Genomic DNA, 16,734 nt, shown 5'->3' on the forward strand with positions numbered 1-16,734 from the left:
TGGTAATAGAACTCAGAAGAAACGCAGATCAGGGTGTATTCACACTTTATATTGGAGTGTGAATACAAGATGATCTGGGTTTCCTATGTGTTCTGTTACCACTTGCACATGAAATAACATAATTTCCCTACGTAATGGAAGAGTAAGAAGTATCCTGGAGCACCGGAAACAAGGGTGGTCTCATGTATACTATTACCATTAAGAGAAAAGCGGCAGACAAGATAGAGCACTATGGACGGCAGGAAAACATGCGATTGATAGAGAGATAAAAGACAAAAACTGGAGAAATCGGTGCCATGAAAAGAATAGAATCCAAGTTGAACGGTCCCGAACCATAAGTTACATACAAGAGAGAGTAGAACTGGGAAAGATAGAGGGAGTAGAGAGGACATGAAAAAAACAAATTACCCGTACCAAGGTCCGTTCCACAGTCGCAGCGGGAAGAGGGACGTTGATGGAGGAGACAGAGGAGAACTGGAGTAGGTGCGACATGAAGGTGAAGTTGAAGTAAGATACGGATGTGAAAGGTGGAGAGGGAGATAAAAAGAAACCAAGAAGGGGAGGTTAGAGTAGAAGGGTGATGGCAGTACCAATTAGCTGTAGGACTTGGGGAGCTATAATGTTTCCAACGTTGTAGATGACGAGAGAGGGAATGGGAGCGGAAACAGGAGGGAGTGAGTTTGAGAGAAATCAGGTGACCAAACAAACTGCCAACACTGCAGCGCGGTCTGCTGACTCATTGCCAGCGACACCCACGTGGCATTTCACTAATAAAATGAAAGTAGAAAAGCCATAGATGGTACGTAGTGCAACCAACGATTTGATCTCTAAAATAGTACGGTCAGTTGTAGAAGTCCAAGGGTATGATTGTAATGTGTAAAGGAGGGCTTTGGAATCAGTGACAAGACATACTATAGCATAAGAATGTTGAAGAGAGTGACTGAGGGCAGCAGCTACAGTGTAAGCTTCTGCTTGAAAGATAGTAGTAGAAGAGGGCAATTTGTAACTGAAATGTTGATTGAGAAAAGAATCGTAGAAACCCGAACCGACACAGTACCGTGATTTAGAGCCATCTGTATATAAATAGCGGGTGTTCGAGGGGAAGTGAGAAAGCCAGGAGTGAAAAAGCGAAACATAAATGCTGGGATAATGGAGACCGATCGAAGAAGGAGGGTAAGGGAGAAGTGCGATATTGAATTCTGAGAGTGCAAGCAAATAATCATACAAATAAGGCAAAGGAGTCCGAGATTGAGAAAGGAGGGGAAGGAGAGGAGAAGGGGTAGTATAAGTGCAATAAATAAAGGAAAGTGAGGAATGATAGGGCGATGACTAGAAGAGTTATTTAGGTATGATAACAATTGAAGTTTGAGTAGGAAAACAGTAGAGATAATGGGGAAGCAAGAAAGACAAAAGCTATCACTGAGGAATTTAACGTAAATTTTTAGGGGAGGAACACGTGCTTCCGTAAATAGAGCTGTGGCTACAGTAGTGGGAGGGAGTAAGATTGTGCGACAGAGGGTGCGGTATTGAAGGGATTGGATGGCTTTAATACGTTTGACAGGTTTCGGGGAGAGGAAAGGCCATAAATAATCATAGGGAGGTAAACTTGACGGAATAGGGTAAGGAGGTGACGAATGCCAACACTCCAGCGGGGGTTACTGATTGTACGAAGAAGATGGAGATAGCGGTTAGTTTTAGTTTGAAGGAAACGATAGTGAAGTGACAACGTAAAGAGGAATCCAAGTACATGCTCAAATATTTAACACATAAGACTTGAGGTATGGAAACACCACGGATGACTAATTGAAGAGGGGAAGGAGAACGTTTCCGGGTAAATTCCACAAGATGTGTTTTGGTCCAGTTCACTGAAAAATTATATTTATCACACCAACGGGCGAAGGATGAGAGAGCCGTAGTAAGATTTGAGGCTAGGGAAGGGAAAGAGGCTGGGGTATACACGGACAATATCATCTGCAAAGCATAAAACACGAACAGTATTACCAAGATGACGGATGTGACGAGCAAGATATAAATTGAATAAAAGGGGGGAGGCTAAAACAGGACGTTGGGGAAGACCTTGAGAAGTAAGTCTGGAGAAAGTATACTGGTGACCAATGCGGATGTAGACGGTACGATTAATGAGTAAATTATGAATGATACGAATAAATTTAGGAGGAAGACCAATTTGCCAGAGTTCGTCTAAAAGATAATAGTAAGAAATAGTACCATAGGCTCGTTCAAAATCCAAAAACCCTGCGTACAGAGATTTACGTTGAGTGAAGACCAACCAGATATCAGAAACCAAAGTAGTGAGACAGTCATAAGTACATTACCCCACACGAACTCCAAACTGATATTTAGACAGAAGATTAAGATGTTCCACAAACCATTGTATACGATTTTTGATAAGCTGCTCAAAGATTAAAAAAAAAAGGAAGAAACGGCTATAGGGCGGTTATGATTAGCTATCCCGGGGCTTTTATTAGGTTTTAAGATAGGGAAAACAACATATTCATTAACCGGGCGATTAAGGGAGTGGTAAAAGGACCAAAGTTTAGAAGGTTTAGTATCGGAAGAAAGAGTAGAACAAAATCGTCCCCAGGCTAAACGACGAGAGAGGCAGATATGGAGTTTTGCAAGAGCTTATGCACGTTGGTAAAGAAGAAAATTAGCTGTAGAACGGGTTCGGAGATAGGTTTGCTGAACATGGAAACGTTGATTTATCCATTTTTGACAGTCAGAGGTCCACCACGAAGGAGCGGGACGGCGAATAGGAATAAGGGGAAACAGAAGGTTGTAATCGTGATTGACGGGTGCTGATTGCAATTTTATGGCGAAAATGAATTGCCTGGCCGTGGCAAGAGGCGGTGCAGATAGTAAATATTGGAGGACAGTTCTATAGTGAGCCCAGTCTAAAGAGGTAGACAGGCGAGTAAATGACGGTGGAGAGTGAAGTAAATCCCAAGACAAGGACGGAAAAAGAGGGTGAGAGGAGGAGGCGTGGATAAGAAGTGGAAAATGATCACTGCCGAAAGCATCAGCGAAGACTTCCAAACGGAGGAGTCGACTGAGAGAAGGAGAACAGAGAGAGAGAGGTCCGGAGCAGGAGATTCGGAAGAACGGGAAATACGAGTGGGGGTGCCATCATTTAGAAGATAACAAGAGGTATGAAAATAAGCATCATAGAATTCATTACCGACTGTATTGGAAAATGCAGCCCCCCAGAGGGAATGATTACAATTAAGGTCACCACCAAGAAACTACGGAGAGGGTAAAGTTCGAAAAAGAGAGATCGAGTCAGAGGCTAGCAGATGATGATGAGAAGGGACATACATATTGATGAAGGTGACAGTCAACTCGAATGGCCTGACAATGTATCTCGGAGTGAGGTAAGGGGGGCGGGAAGGAGAAAATACGTAAGGGATTTACAGATTCCGTTGGAACTACCACCGTAGCCATCAGCACGAAGCCAATTATAGTTAGAAAGGAGACGCGGAGAAGGAGTTTTGAGCCATGTTTCCTCCAGGAATATAATATCGGGGTCAGAGTAGGTATAGAGTGTTTGGAGAGCATAAGCCTTGTGGGTGCAACTGCGCAAGTTCCATTGGAGTATGTAGAGAAGAGGTAAAGTTAAGAATTGCATAATGGAAGGTAAGGATCTCATTACTTGTAGACATATATTCAATTCTTGAGAGGTAAACTGTGTCGGACGTGTTTCCAGAACTTAAAGGATTCTCTTAAGAGCACTGAAGAAATGGGGTTGAATTCCACTCAGTTTGGTAGTAGAAGAGGAAGAGAAAGAAGGGTCGCGAAAAGATGAATATAAAGTAGAATCTGATTTAAGAGAAGTGTGCGTGGGCGACGAAGGCCATGAAACAGATTGAACCCGATCCTTAGAGAAATTAGGAAGAACGTGGGCAAAAGATCGCTTCTTTCGGGGTGTCTGGAGTAGAACCAACAGTAAAAACTGGAGGAGGAAGTTTAGCAGTGTCTGCAAAGGATAACGGGTGGCGAGAAGGAGAAGGAGTAGAAGCGGAAAAATGCGAAGGGAATCGAGTCAAAGGAACAGGCGAGGGTGTAGTAGTACGCATGGGGCGTTTTGCTTCTTGAAAGGAAAGGTTTTCCAGGGCTATAAGCTAATTGATTTGAATTTGGAGGTTCGTTCGAGACAGGTACGGGATTTGGCACCGGAACAATGGAGACAGTGAGGTTGGGCAGGAGAGGAAGAGGAAGTATGCCCTTTTAAGCTACAAGTGGCGCAATGTGGCGCAGTTTTTAGAATAATGACCATAATGGAAACATTTATAACATTGTTTCAGTTGAGGTATATAAGTGACCAATGGGAGGCGCATATAAAAAAAAAAGGTAGAATAGTCGGGCAGAATATTGGTATGGTTAAAACAACTGTACCAGTAGGTGTTTTCTGAGGAAGAGAATGTAGACGGGAGTCGGGGAGGGAGCGCGGGATATGGAGCCCCCTCGCCCGCTGCAGAAGGTTGAGAATAATGAACAAACTCCATGGCTCTGGATAAGTAGAGTAACAAATAAAACACAGTTCTGACCAGAGCAGAATGAAATATATTAAAAACTATACTTACAATGTTACAGTTTCAAGGACCTAACGTCCTCTTCATCAGACACAAACACTGAGAAAAGACATGTGACAGCAGATCTTATATACATGAGAAAGTGAAAGGCCACGCCCCTTCTTCTCTCTCATTGGTCAGAGGGAACCAATGAGGATAAAGTTACTTACGCGCAAACAGAAAAATATAATGAGCCCTTTCACTTTTTCTAACAGTTCCTTAATGAGATGACATACAAAGAAAGTAAATAACAAATAGAAAATATTAAATATATATATATATATATATATATATATAACTAAATATATAAATTTAAATAATTAAATAAATAATTATTAATAGCCTATATGCACTTTTCCTGTTCCTTTTCTATCACATCCAACAATTTCTCCCATTGCTCGTGTATATTCATACCGCTTGTCCAATTCATTAGGTTCTCCTCTTGTTCTCTCTTTATTCTTCTAGCCTCTTTCCACTTTCTAATAATCTTCCTCTTCTCTCTCTCTAAACCCCTAGCTCCCTCCCAGTCTATTTTATGTCCCGTTTCCTTCACATGTTTGTATATAGCATTAGCAGCAGATCAAGTTCTTGAGGAGGTGTCTGGAAGAGGGAATTACTCCAAAAGGTCTACGGGTGAGAAAGAAAGGATTGGTGTGTGAATCAGTGAGGTTCAAGAAACTAATTAAGAAAATTGAAAAAGAAGTTATCTGGGACGTCATAAGGAAAAGAAGTAAGGAAGTGAAAACAAGTGAGGAAGTGTCTAACCAACTTATGGAACATATAAAGGACGGTGTTAGTAGTTTTATGAGAGAAGCAGTGATAAGAGATCTAAGAGAATGGGAAAGGAGTTTTGAAGAAAAAGTTAATACCAGATTAGCCAACAAAGGAAGATTGTTAGGTTGGAGAGAAGAAAAGGATAATAGGAACAGAGTGGTAGTGATAGGTGACATAGTTTTATCGGAAGAAGAGGAGAAGTGCTTAAGTCTAGGACATAAATTTAAGGTTAAAGAGGAAGAAGTGGACAAGAAGGAATTGGTGTACACAGTAGAACAAGCCATTGTAGACATAAAAGATAAGGACGAGAGAGAGAGAGAATAAGGAAAAAAGCATTGTCGATTGTTAGGCAGAATATGAACAAGAAGGAGAGTAACTTAAGGAAAGAAGAGAAGGAAGGACTGAAAAGATTAAGGAAAAGAAAGGATATCGTAGTGGAACAGGCGGACAAAGGAGGCGCGTTGGTAGTAATGGAGAAAGGATGGTACCAGGAGAAGCTAGAGGAGTTATGTGATCAGACATATGAGGAAGTCGGTAACAAGGCCATGAAAGATGAAGTGTTGAAAAAGATAGTACAAGAAGGGAAAAATGCGGGGATTAAAAAGATGATCAACGAAAAAGGAAGGATTCCTGTCATGAAAGGTTTTCCGAAAATACATAAGAAGGACGTGAAGCTAAGACCAGTACTGGACTGCAGAGGTAACTATTTTGAACCACTAGAGGAGAAATTAAGAGAGATAATGGACGAAATCAGACAAGGACAAAAGACATGCAGAGTGAAGAACATGGAAGAATTGAGGAAGAGGATAGATGAGATTAAGTGGAATCAGGAGAAGGTGCTAATGTTTAGTGTAGATGTTAAAGCCATGTTCACCAGTATAAGAAGGGATTATGTCATAAAGGCAATAGAAGAGGAGATGGAAGGGAAAGTTATAAGTCAGTGGAAAAAAGAGAAAGTTATAAGAGCGCTTAAGACTTTGTGGGAAAATAGCTATTGCATAATTGGAGAAAGACTAGTGAAGATAAAAGAAGGTTTAAGCATTGGATCCAAGCTGAGTCCTGTTCTAGCGGAAATAGTAATGAACAAGTGGGAGAAAAAAGTGACAGAACAAGCAGGAGGAAAGTTACTGTTCTTTTGCAGGTATGTTGATGATTGTTTAGGCATATGGACAGGGAATAGAAATCAACTGGAGAAATATGTTGAAAGTATAGAAGACCAAGAGAAAGGCATAAGGTTAGAATTAGAAGTTGAAGAAAATAACTCTATCAATTTCATGGATATGAAGATAGAGAAGCAAGGTGAGAAAGTGACTACTAGTTGGTATCAGAAACCGTGTTGGGCAGGTATTTATTGCCACTGGAGAAGTGATGTAGACAAAGCAACTAAGAAGAATTTCATTAGGAACATGGAAAGGAAGATAGAAAACATCAACAGCGAGGAAGAGGGAAAGAAAAAAGATTTGGAAAAATTCTACAAACAATTGAACAATAATGGATATAGGATAGAGCAGTTTAGGAGAAAGAGAAAAGAAGATAATATGGATAGGAAAGAAGAGGAAGACAAGAAGTGGTACGGCATTCAGAGCATAGGCGAAAAGACCGAAGTGCTGAAGAAGTTATTAAGAAAAGGTGGTGTGAAGACTTATAGAAAAGGAGGAGAAACTTTGTTGAAGTGCATAAGGAAGAAAAGGAAAAGGAAGGAAAATCATATAGAGGAGCAGGAAGAAGGGGTGATATATGAAGTGAAGTGTAGTGAGTGTGACATAAAATACATAGGGGAGACGGGGAAAAGGCTTATGGACAGATTAAAACAACATAAGGATGATGTTAGACTGAAAAGGGATAATAATGCTATATACAAACATGTGAAGGAAACGGGACATAAAATAGACTGGGAGGGAGCTAGGGGTTTAGAGAGAGAGAAGAGGAAGATTATTAGAAAGTGGAAAGAGGCTAGAAGAATAAAGAGAGAACAAGAGGAGAACCTAATGAATTGGACAAGCGGTATGAATATACACGAGCAATGGGAGAAATTGTTGGATGTGATAGAAAAGGAACAGAAAAAGTGCATATAGGCTATTAATAATTATTTAAATTTATATATTTATATATTTAGTTATATATATATATATATATATATATATATATATATATATATATATATATATATATATATATATATATTTAATATTTTCTATTTGTTATTTACTTTCTTTGTATGTCATCTCATTAAGGAACTGTTAGAAAAAGTGAAAGGGCTCATTATATTTTTCTGTTTGCGCGTAAGTAACTTTATCCTCATTGGTTCCCTCCGACCAATGAGAGAGAAGAAGGGGCGTGGCCTTTCACTTTCTCATGTATATAAGATCTGCTGTCACATGTCTTTTCTCAGTGTTTGTGTCTGATGAAGAGGACGTTAGGTCCTTGAAACTGTAACATTGTAAGTATAGTTTTTAATATATTTAATTCTGCTCTGGTCAGAACTGTGTTTTATTTGTTAAAAATATGGCTTTTAAAATTTTATTAGTAATCGCCATGTTAAGCACACAAGTATACTAACATAGTGTACATCCTTGCATACTACGCACTATACACTCGCAGACTTGTGAACTTGGACCTTTTGACGCACACTAGGCGACGTCAGTTCCGGAAATAAGCGTACTTCAAATGTGCATTTGTATCTTTTGGATGCGGCCAGAGTTGAAGAGAGCCGTGAGTTGGGAGACTGACAAGGATGCTCTTGGTGACATTGGTACAGGCATGGATTCGGGAAATAATGTCTCTGTTGGAGTTGGTTCGCGTTCAAATATTTCTGTCAGTTTGGTTTGAGAATTGTGAGCTGCCTGTTGAGTCACTGTATCTTGTTCGTTGATATCAGGAATCTGAGGTGATTGAGGCAATATCTTACAAATCAGTATGTTCATCAGGGACCATCTGACTGTCAACGCAGGGAAGAAAGATTTCCAACTCAGCATGTGGATCAGTGCGTTTTGTGCATAACTGACTTGAAAAGCTTTCTGTAAAACCACACCTATTACTGAACCTATGCTTCTCATAAAGCTTATAAGTGTATGAAATCCACCAAGCCGACATACAATATTCATTTATTTTTCTTCATAATTTCGAATGCTTTCAGCCATAAAGCTGGTCGAAAGTAATGCATGGTGTGTCAATTTTGACCATACGTGCTTGCTTTTCTACATAAACAAGTATTGAGTATATGTAGGTCTCATCAGAAGGTGCCAAATCTATTATGGGCAAAAGATGGATGTCAGCTTTAGGAGCTCGTTTTGTAGCATAAAGATCTTGCATGTATCCAGACCAACTAGGCCTTTGGTGTGAAGGACTGCCAATTACTCCGCTGATATACCATATGATGTCAAGATTTATTGATGTAGGTAGTGTTTAAGTCAAATTAAGATTAACGACTGGAACTAGCTTAAGGGACTGCAGTTAAGACACTTCACGGGCTGAATACTGTTATATTGGAATTCCCAAGTTTTGCTTAATTCTTGAACTGGAAAGCGCCCTGAGAATCTTTTTACTGCTGTCTCACGCTTTCTGAAGCAAGTGGCAGACGGAACTAAGGCTGCGACTATACCGATCCCATGAAATTTGTTTTCCCATCAACTGTTTGCATATTGTGGTCTAGGTTATCCGCTGACCACTGCGCAAAATCTGAAGGAAAGAATTCGTTCACAGTACTCTCCTCACTAATAGATGGCAACACACACTGCTTGTATTTCACAACTTCAGAATAAGGAACAGAGAATCCCAGCTAATTAAATTCATTGATAAGCCACTTTGACCCAAAAAACATGGTCCACCTCCACACCCACGCCAAACATTATTGGCGGTATTACAGAACGTGGTCTGCTTACGTATACTATGGCTTGGCCAATCGACCCTTCTTTCACTTTTGATGACGTGAAGCACTTCAGAAAGGTATGCAATGATTGGGGTATGTACTGAATTCCTTTTTCCGTTTTTCTAATATCTTCATTAATTGGGTACATGAATAGGTCAAATTTCATTTCCCGGATGTCAGCCTTAATGATCTTTGCTGCCGTGATTATTATATGTGTGGTATAGTCTTCATGATTATCATGATTTTTCGTATGCCACATTTTATTTACGATAAATGTTGCCATATCTCGCAAGCATATTATATCTGGCTTTCCCTGTCTTCAACTGACTAGAATATGTTCTTTATAATGCTCTAATAGCTTTTGTTTCAGTCTTTTAGGGGGATAAACGTTTGTATTCCCACTATTTCACACATCTTTACGTGAAGATCACTTATAGTCATATAATGCCATTCAGTATCATTTTCTATCCGATCACACAAATCTTCAAAGGCACTCATCATTTCTGAATCTTTCTGGCGACCTGGAAGTTTATTTTCCTGTTTAGGGTTAGTACATGTTGACGATGACACTTTACGTGTCCCTGTTTAAGTTTGTGGTTGTAGCTTCGCAATAAATCTTTCATGGCAACTTTTGATACATAGTATCAGCGGCTATGAAATCTACACATTAATTGACTCTTCCTGCAACTTCGGTTGCCCATATGTCTCCCCTTTCTGTACATACTTCAAGTATGTGATCACGAAAAGGTATGGTTTGAGCTTTGCGAAATTTTACATGATTTGAATGATAAAGATCAACACAAGATTCACAACAAAACAAGCTGTCAGTTTCCCAGTTGAATGGTTCACCTTCTGAGCGCAACCGCTTTTAAATTTGCGAGTTAGTTTCTTTAGAATAGCTTCCAGGACTACGCATTCGTCGAGAATTAGTATAATTCCTTCTACAAGGCTCATGGACTTTAACGTGCAGTCCTGACTGTGACATCGATTCTAATAGATGCAGGAGCTTGACATTTTGTTTTTGTGCAAATGATTTAATAGTTCTAAGTCCTTTTTCTCTGACAGTGACGAAACAATCCTTGGTATTATCACTCTGATTCTCGCCGATTATGCGCACATTCTTGCTTCGTTTAGAATTGTCTGAGTTGAATGTATCCATGCTGGGGAGTCTCACACTTCATTCTAGTGGTTTTATATGAAACAAATAAGAATGGTTGCATTAGCATCAACATAGTAGCATAAAGCGCATCAGACGTATCAATACTAATATTACATAGTAGATTTTTCTGTATTACAAACAGAAATTCTAAAATGAGAAATTTAAGCAGAATAACGTTAAAAATAAGACTATTGTACTGTCATTAGCTTATGAATAAATACGGAATGTGTCCACTTTTTTCAATTTCAGTTATTTTCGTACCACCCTATACGATCTTCACCAAGATGGATTCGGTTATTATACTTTTCAATATGTTATTCAGCATAATAGAAATCCTAAAATCATATCTCTGGCGTTTAACAATTTACCTCTGGACTATTCATTCCATTTTGTCAGCGCGAGTGCAATATTTTTTTCGATTTTAGAATTTTTTTAATACCCTGTACATTTTTTGCCAAGATGGATTTTGGTGGAAGTTTAATGTTATTTAGCGAAATAATATAAATCGAATTGCGCTATTTCCAGCATTTTAGGACTTGTTTCTGGGAGTATTGTTTTAGCTCAGCGACTAGGTAGTCACATTTGATATCAATAACCTTTGAATCACCCTGTAGAAGTTTTCCCAAGTTGGATTTCGGTGGGTTTTACTCTATTATTTAGTATTATAAAATGAATCGAATGACACTATTTCCAGCTTTCTATGGTGTGTTTATAGGCTGTGAAAATATTTTCATCCCATGTCCAAGGAAAACAAATTTCTCATTATCAGTGACTTTTGAACTACTCTGTAGAAGTTTCCCCAAGGCGGATTTCGGTGGAGTTTTAGTATGTTATTCGGCACATTACACACCATTTCCAGCTTGGTAGGAATTTTTTCTGTGTCGGGCCTCTTTTTCTCGTTAAATGACTAGACTAACAATTTACTCCTATACGAAGGCTGCCGGAAAAGTTTCTACAAACTACTACTTACAATCGCACTAGTGTTCCGATAAAACTCCGAATATACTTTTCTATGTTTAAATTATCTCTGCTTGTTTAAGTCTATTCCTCTGTATTTCACAGTTTATTTTGAAGTGGAAGCAAGAAAACAGTTATTAGGTTTATCAGGTGATTACGGACAAAAAGGTATTAATTAGATATTTTTACTTAAAAAAAAGTATGATGTGCTGAGTGGGAACTCGTGTTGTGGTGATGAAGAATAATGCAACGATTTAGGATTGTTTTACGCAATTTATTGGTGATCTATGGCAAACAAATTGTTGCAAACCGCTCAGTATTTATAATCCTTCCATCTTCTAAAGCTGTGGTTGCCACATGCCCTGTGTAACCGAAGAAATAATCATTTGCTTAACAGCACTCCTTATTTTTTTTTTTTTTTTCCGGCTCACTTTGAAACACTTAAACAGTAGATTGCTCCCTAGTTTCGGGTTTATATGAATAGATCCACGTTTCGTTCCTTATATCTAAGTAGTACACAAACTTTGACTTACCCGATTGAATTTTTTTATTTCCTGACGCCAATTGACATGAGCTTGTTTTTGAGCTTCGGTCAAGTTGTGTCGGATCCAACAGCTTGTAAGTTTCCCTATGTTTAGACGACCATGCAAAATGATATGTATTGCTTTCATGTCAATGTGCAAAGATGCCTGAATCTCATGGTATATTACATATTGATCTCTCTCAATCATTTCACGCACAGCATCAACATTACTAACTACAACAGACGTGGACGGATGACCTCGAAATTCACCAATGAAAAATGTACATTCACGCTAGAATTTGGGAAGTCAATTGTACACACGCCTATTGGAGGATTCTTCAGTCCCTACAGCTAAATGAAGTCACTCGATGCATTGTTTTGGTGTTCAACTACATTTGAAACCATAAAAAAATCATTATCCGAAAGTGTTCACGATAAATATCCATTTCTCACACAAAACTTCTTAAAACGGCTGTGAAAAATGAATAGGTTTAATGAAGCAACTAACAAAAATTTAAAAATAGAAAAGTCTACTCTCCCGATTTTTATAATAGCGGATCACTAGCGCAAGTAATAGCTTTCGAAAACTTTTGCAGCAGATCTCCTATGATCAGGCCCTAAAGATGGTTTTCAGTGATTAACCGAAAAGCTATGAATCTGGTTTCTTATGCAGCAACTGTCCATAAATGCCTATGTATTTTTGTGGATTTAATTATTAGATTCTTGGGTGCTGAAAAACCACGTAACCATACTTCATCGATGTCACTTTATGAATACTTTCTTTACCAACCGTAGAATGGAACACAAATCTTTCTATTGAAACAGTCCATAATTTAATGTCGTACTTTGAAAACTGAAAAATTATTTTCTTACACGAGCTTTTTCCGTTTCATATATCATACCACGACCTTCCAGTTTGAAATGCCACATTTTATTAATTATAAATTAGACTTTGCGATGTACAAATCACATTCCCCATGATTGCCTCACGTGGGGTGCTCCTCTGCGCCGTGCATATGGAGTGCGCCTTGAACTTACTTCAAATGTCAATTACAGGACTCCATCAATTAGAAACGCACAGTACTTCAGTGATACTACAAAATAAACACACCAGATAGCGCGATTGCTTAGCGACAAAAACGCTTATATTTTCGGAGCGAAAATTGTGAGTCCAATTTTAGGGTATGTCATATGAATCTTGTGACGGATCACTACATTAGATTTTCTCTGTGTAATGCACTGTGATTCAACTGTAATCTCACCATCTTTAATCTCAAATTGTGTGATATTTAACAAATATATTAATTATAAAACTGATTTTTCACTGGAGAAGCTAGTAAGTTTTTTTTTTCTGATATACAAATCTACGACGTACAAAAACACGAATTAATATTTATTCTATCAAATAAATACAGTAAAGTGAATAAATAATTAATTCCATACATCATTCAACTTATTGGCATTCATCTTCCATCTTGCAAAAAACAAGAAACGCTATACTGTCTACAATCCCAAATACTTTCTACGTCATGAACTATGCCAACATTTTATACCCTTCCTAATACTAACAATATTATGCGTTCTACAATACAGCTTCAAGATTTTGTTTTATTGCCGAATAAAAGACTCTTCGTAACTCAATGCTACAACTATCAATAGCAATTGAAAATTATCAACAATATATGTTAAATGAAATTGAATATCAGTTCGGTTTTAAAATCCACTCTTGAAATCTGACTCCAATAAATTTTTCTTAAAAAAGAATAGAACACAGAGGTGTCACATATCTTGACTGTAGCTACGACTATTACAACTAGATTATATAATAATTTCAAACATTTACTTTCTCACTTATTTATTTTCATGTACTAAATATATTCACAAACATTTGCATCAGAGAATTAACTACCTGTTTTACTTCCTAAAAATCACTACATTTAATACAGGACCCGTGGGGTTAGCGTATGAGCGTAGTTTTCGTTGTCATGCACGCTATACCCAAAAATTAAGAGATCAGTTTATGAAAGAGAACGTGCTTTAATTGAATATAATTTATCTATGATAGAATATAAACGCAATATGTCATGTCTTCAATAAAATTATTTTTTGTGGAATGCTTAATTAGTGAAGCATATACTTTCCAGGCAACTTTTCTGCGCTTAAGAGACTGGCCCTGATATTTTATAAACACTATTGTTTAAGATTTACACAAACAACAATCTTTACTTTTGTTTTCTTGTAGAAGACGGAATGCTAAATAAAAACAAATTCGTTATGTAGCCATAAGATTTTAATATGCATTGAACATTATATATAACCACTCGTTCTGTATTCTTGCTATAAAATCATTAGTAAGTTTTTCTCACTCATTTACAGTCATTAAATAAATACCAGTCTTCGTTTATTCTAACGGGAGCAAGTAATTATAATTTTTCTTCATTCATACACTACGAAACTTTCTATTAATACATGGCACCTCTGTGAACACGTCAGAAATTATATTTGTTGTTAAAATTGCGTTTATACAAATATAGGAACACCACCACTATAGTGTGGTTTTTGAAATACAAGGTAATAATAATTTCAATTCTAAATTGGGATAATGTTCTAAGCTTATCTGTAAAGCACTTAAACAAACATGTATAATTTTTCTTTACAAAAGTTACCTTTTATCCACACGCAATTGTTTTCAAAACCCACTAATAAAGTATTACAAATTTCTTCATTCAACAATAAATAATATTATGAGATTTCACTTTGCTTTTACACCAAACGTTTAACACTCACTGTGCATTTATACAATTTTCAAACAATTGGTTGAGTGCACGTCAGAACTTCCGTGTGTATGTTTTCTTTTTAATAAAGTAATTCTTATTCTTTTGTATAGTTCATATGTTAACAAAAAATTTCTCACTGGCCATCATACCTGCATTTCATTGATTTTGGGCAAAATTATGATTAAGAGTATGCAAAAAAAAAAAAAAAAAAAAAAAAAAAGTTTCTTTAATTCAGAAGATTTAAAGAATCTATTATTCGTCAAGTATGTATAAGAAATGAAATATTAAATTGTCTGAGTGAACATTTCTTTCATTATTCTGGAGAAGGATTGGATCCCCAATATGCTTCACTCTCTCATTCTCATACTCAGTACATACTCGCCCACATATATACGAATGAAAAAAAGAAAGGAAATCTATCAAAGTTAGAGGAAAGACTACCATCGGACCTGAGAAAAAAAAATTACACGTAGGGCAATATATCAGCTGAATTATAGGTTATTTCCTATTCAATAGAAAATAGTAATTCACGATGGAATCATAGGCTATATCTGCTCGTGAAGTTTTAGTCTGCTAATCGGAAACAATAGCATTTCGTCAAACTTTTTTTCGTATATATAGGTATATATCTATCTTCCAAATGTGTTTTCCTTTTTCCAATAATCGAGTGTAGTAAATCACACTGCACCATCTCCTGCTTAAATAAATGAAGCAATAAATGCTTCAATGTTCCAAGCACTGTTACTTACAACACGCAAAAAATAAGATTTTAAAAATTTTACTATGTAATGTCAAAACTGAAGCGCGAATTCATGTGAAACGATGGAAATTCAGAAGTATTCTAATATCGTTCTTTTTTTTTTTTAGAAGATACGAAGCCATTTATTTCACTTCTTCAAAAACGCAAATGTAACTTAAGTCTTTCTCAAAACAATCTGATTTACTCGAGACAAACATTACCACAAATTACAAAGTATGTCCTGGAATGCATGAGCGACGACTCACACCCAAAGTCTAACCAAACTGAAATGTAAATCCACCAGGAAATCCAGCAGTGCTGAAATTGAAGGTTCCAGTACCGGGATCCCCAAAGAACGCCTGGAAGACATTGTTCGGGTCAATATCACCTGAAATAAGAAAAAAATAGGAATACTGTTACAACATGTTCTGGTATGCACACATAATGATCAAATTACACTACTAGGAAAGCAAGAATAAAGCAGTATGTATTAGTATTTAAAAATTATCTATATACAGTGCGTTCCACGAATAACACTAAGGCCCGTCTCCTGAAGAGACCAAGGCAGATAGAAACATGAAACCTTTGGTAATCTTCAAGGGATATAAAAGACAACATGATGCTGATATGGAGAATCCCCCCATGAGGTGCGCTCAAGGGAGTTACGGGGTAAGTACAAAATTTTAAACAGCAACCCCACCGTGTAGTATCTCGTTTGAAAGGTAATCACGTGTAGAGACCAATTTTGGAAACTACATGTCGCTAGCATGTCCCTATCCAACATGGCGGCCATCCGTAAAGTAGGGTCGAAGTACGTTCCACGCATAGCACTAAGGCCCATTTCCTGAAGAGACCAAGGCAAACAGAAACATGAAACCTTTTGTAACCTTCATGAAACATAAAAGACAACATTATATTGAAAAGGAGAACCCCCAAGAGAAAGGCCTAAGGGAGTTACGGGGAGTAACTATACAATTTTAAATAGCAACCCCCATCGCGTGGTACCTCGTTTAAAAGCTAATGCCAGTTATGAAAACTGCTTGTCGCTATCGTGTTTTTATCCACCATGGCGGCCATCCGTAAGTACGGTCGAAGCACTCGTAGCCCCCTTAAGGCCCCCTCATGGGGGATTTTTTTCTTATCAGCATAATGTTGTCTTTTGTGTCCCTTCAAGGTTTCATGCTTCTACCTGCCATGGTTTCTTTAGGAGATGGGCCTTAGTGTTATGCGTTGAACGTACTTCGACCGTACTTACGGATGGCCACCATGTTGGATAGACACAAGCTAGCGACATGTAGTTCTCAAAACTGGTCTCTACATGTCATTACCTTTCAAACGAGGTACCACAAGG

General features: G+C 37.7%; 2 protein-coding genes across 4 annotated transcripts in view; one reads left to right on the plus strand and one right to left on the minus strand.

The window, feature by feature from the left end:
* The first annotated feature begins 5,716 nt into the window (after nt 1-5,716).
* On the plus strand, nt 5,717-11,523 carry LOC145688280 (uncharacterized). Its single transcript, XM_081762315.1, has 2 exons — nt 5,717-6,704; nt 11,450-11,523. Exons 1-2 carry the CDS (start codon nt 5,717-5,719, stop codon nt 11,521-11,523), a joined length of 1,062 nt encoding a protein of 353 aa, XP_081618441.1.
* Nucleotides 11,524-13,239: 1,716 nt separating this feature from the next.
* Nucleotides 13,240-16,734, minus strand: part of Tpr2 (Tetratricopeptide repeat protein 2) — a 63,895-nt gene continuing 60,400 nt past the window's right edge. For all 3 annotated transcript variants that reach the window (XM_081760594.1, XM_081760590.1, XM_081760591.1), the window contains one exon: nt 13,240-15,771. In XM_081760594.1, coding sequence (XP_081616720.1) covers nt 15,659-15,771 — 113 coding nt within the window. In that variant the 3' untranslated portion in view covers nt 13,240-15,658. The remainder of the gene's footprint in view (nt 15,772-16,734) is intronic.

The sequence above is a fragment of the Thermobia domestica genome, chromosome 1 (assembly GCF_964235325.1).
Source record: "Thermobia domestica chromosome 1, izTheDome1.hap1.1, whole genome shotgun sequence".
NCBI lineage: Eukaryota > Metazoa > Arthropoda > Insecta > Zygentoma > Lepismatidae > Thermobia > Thermobia domestica.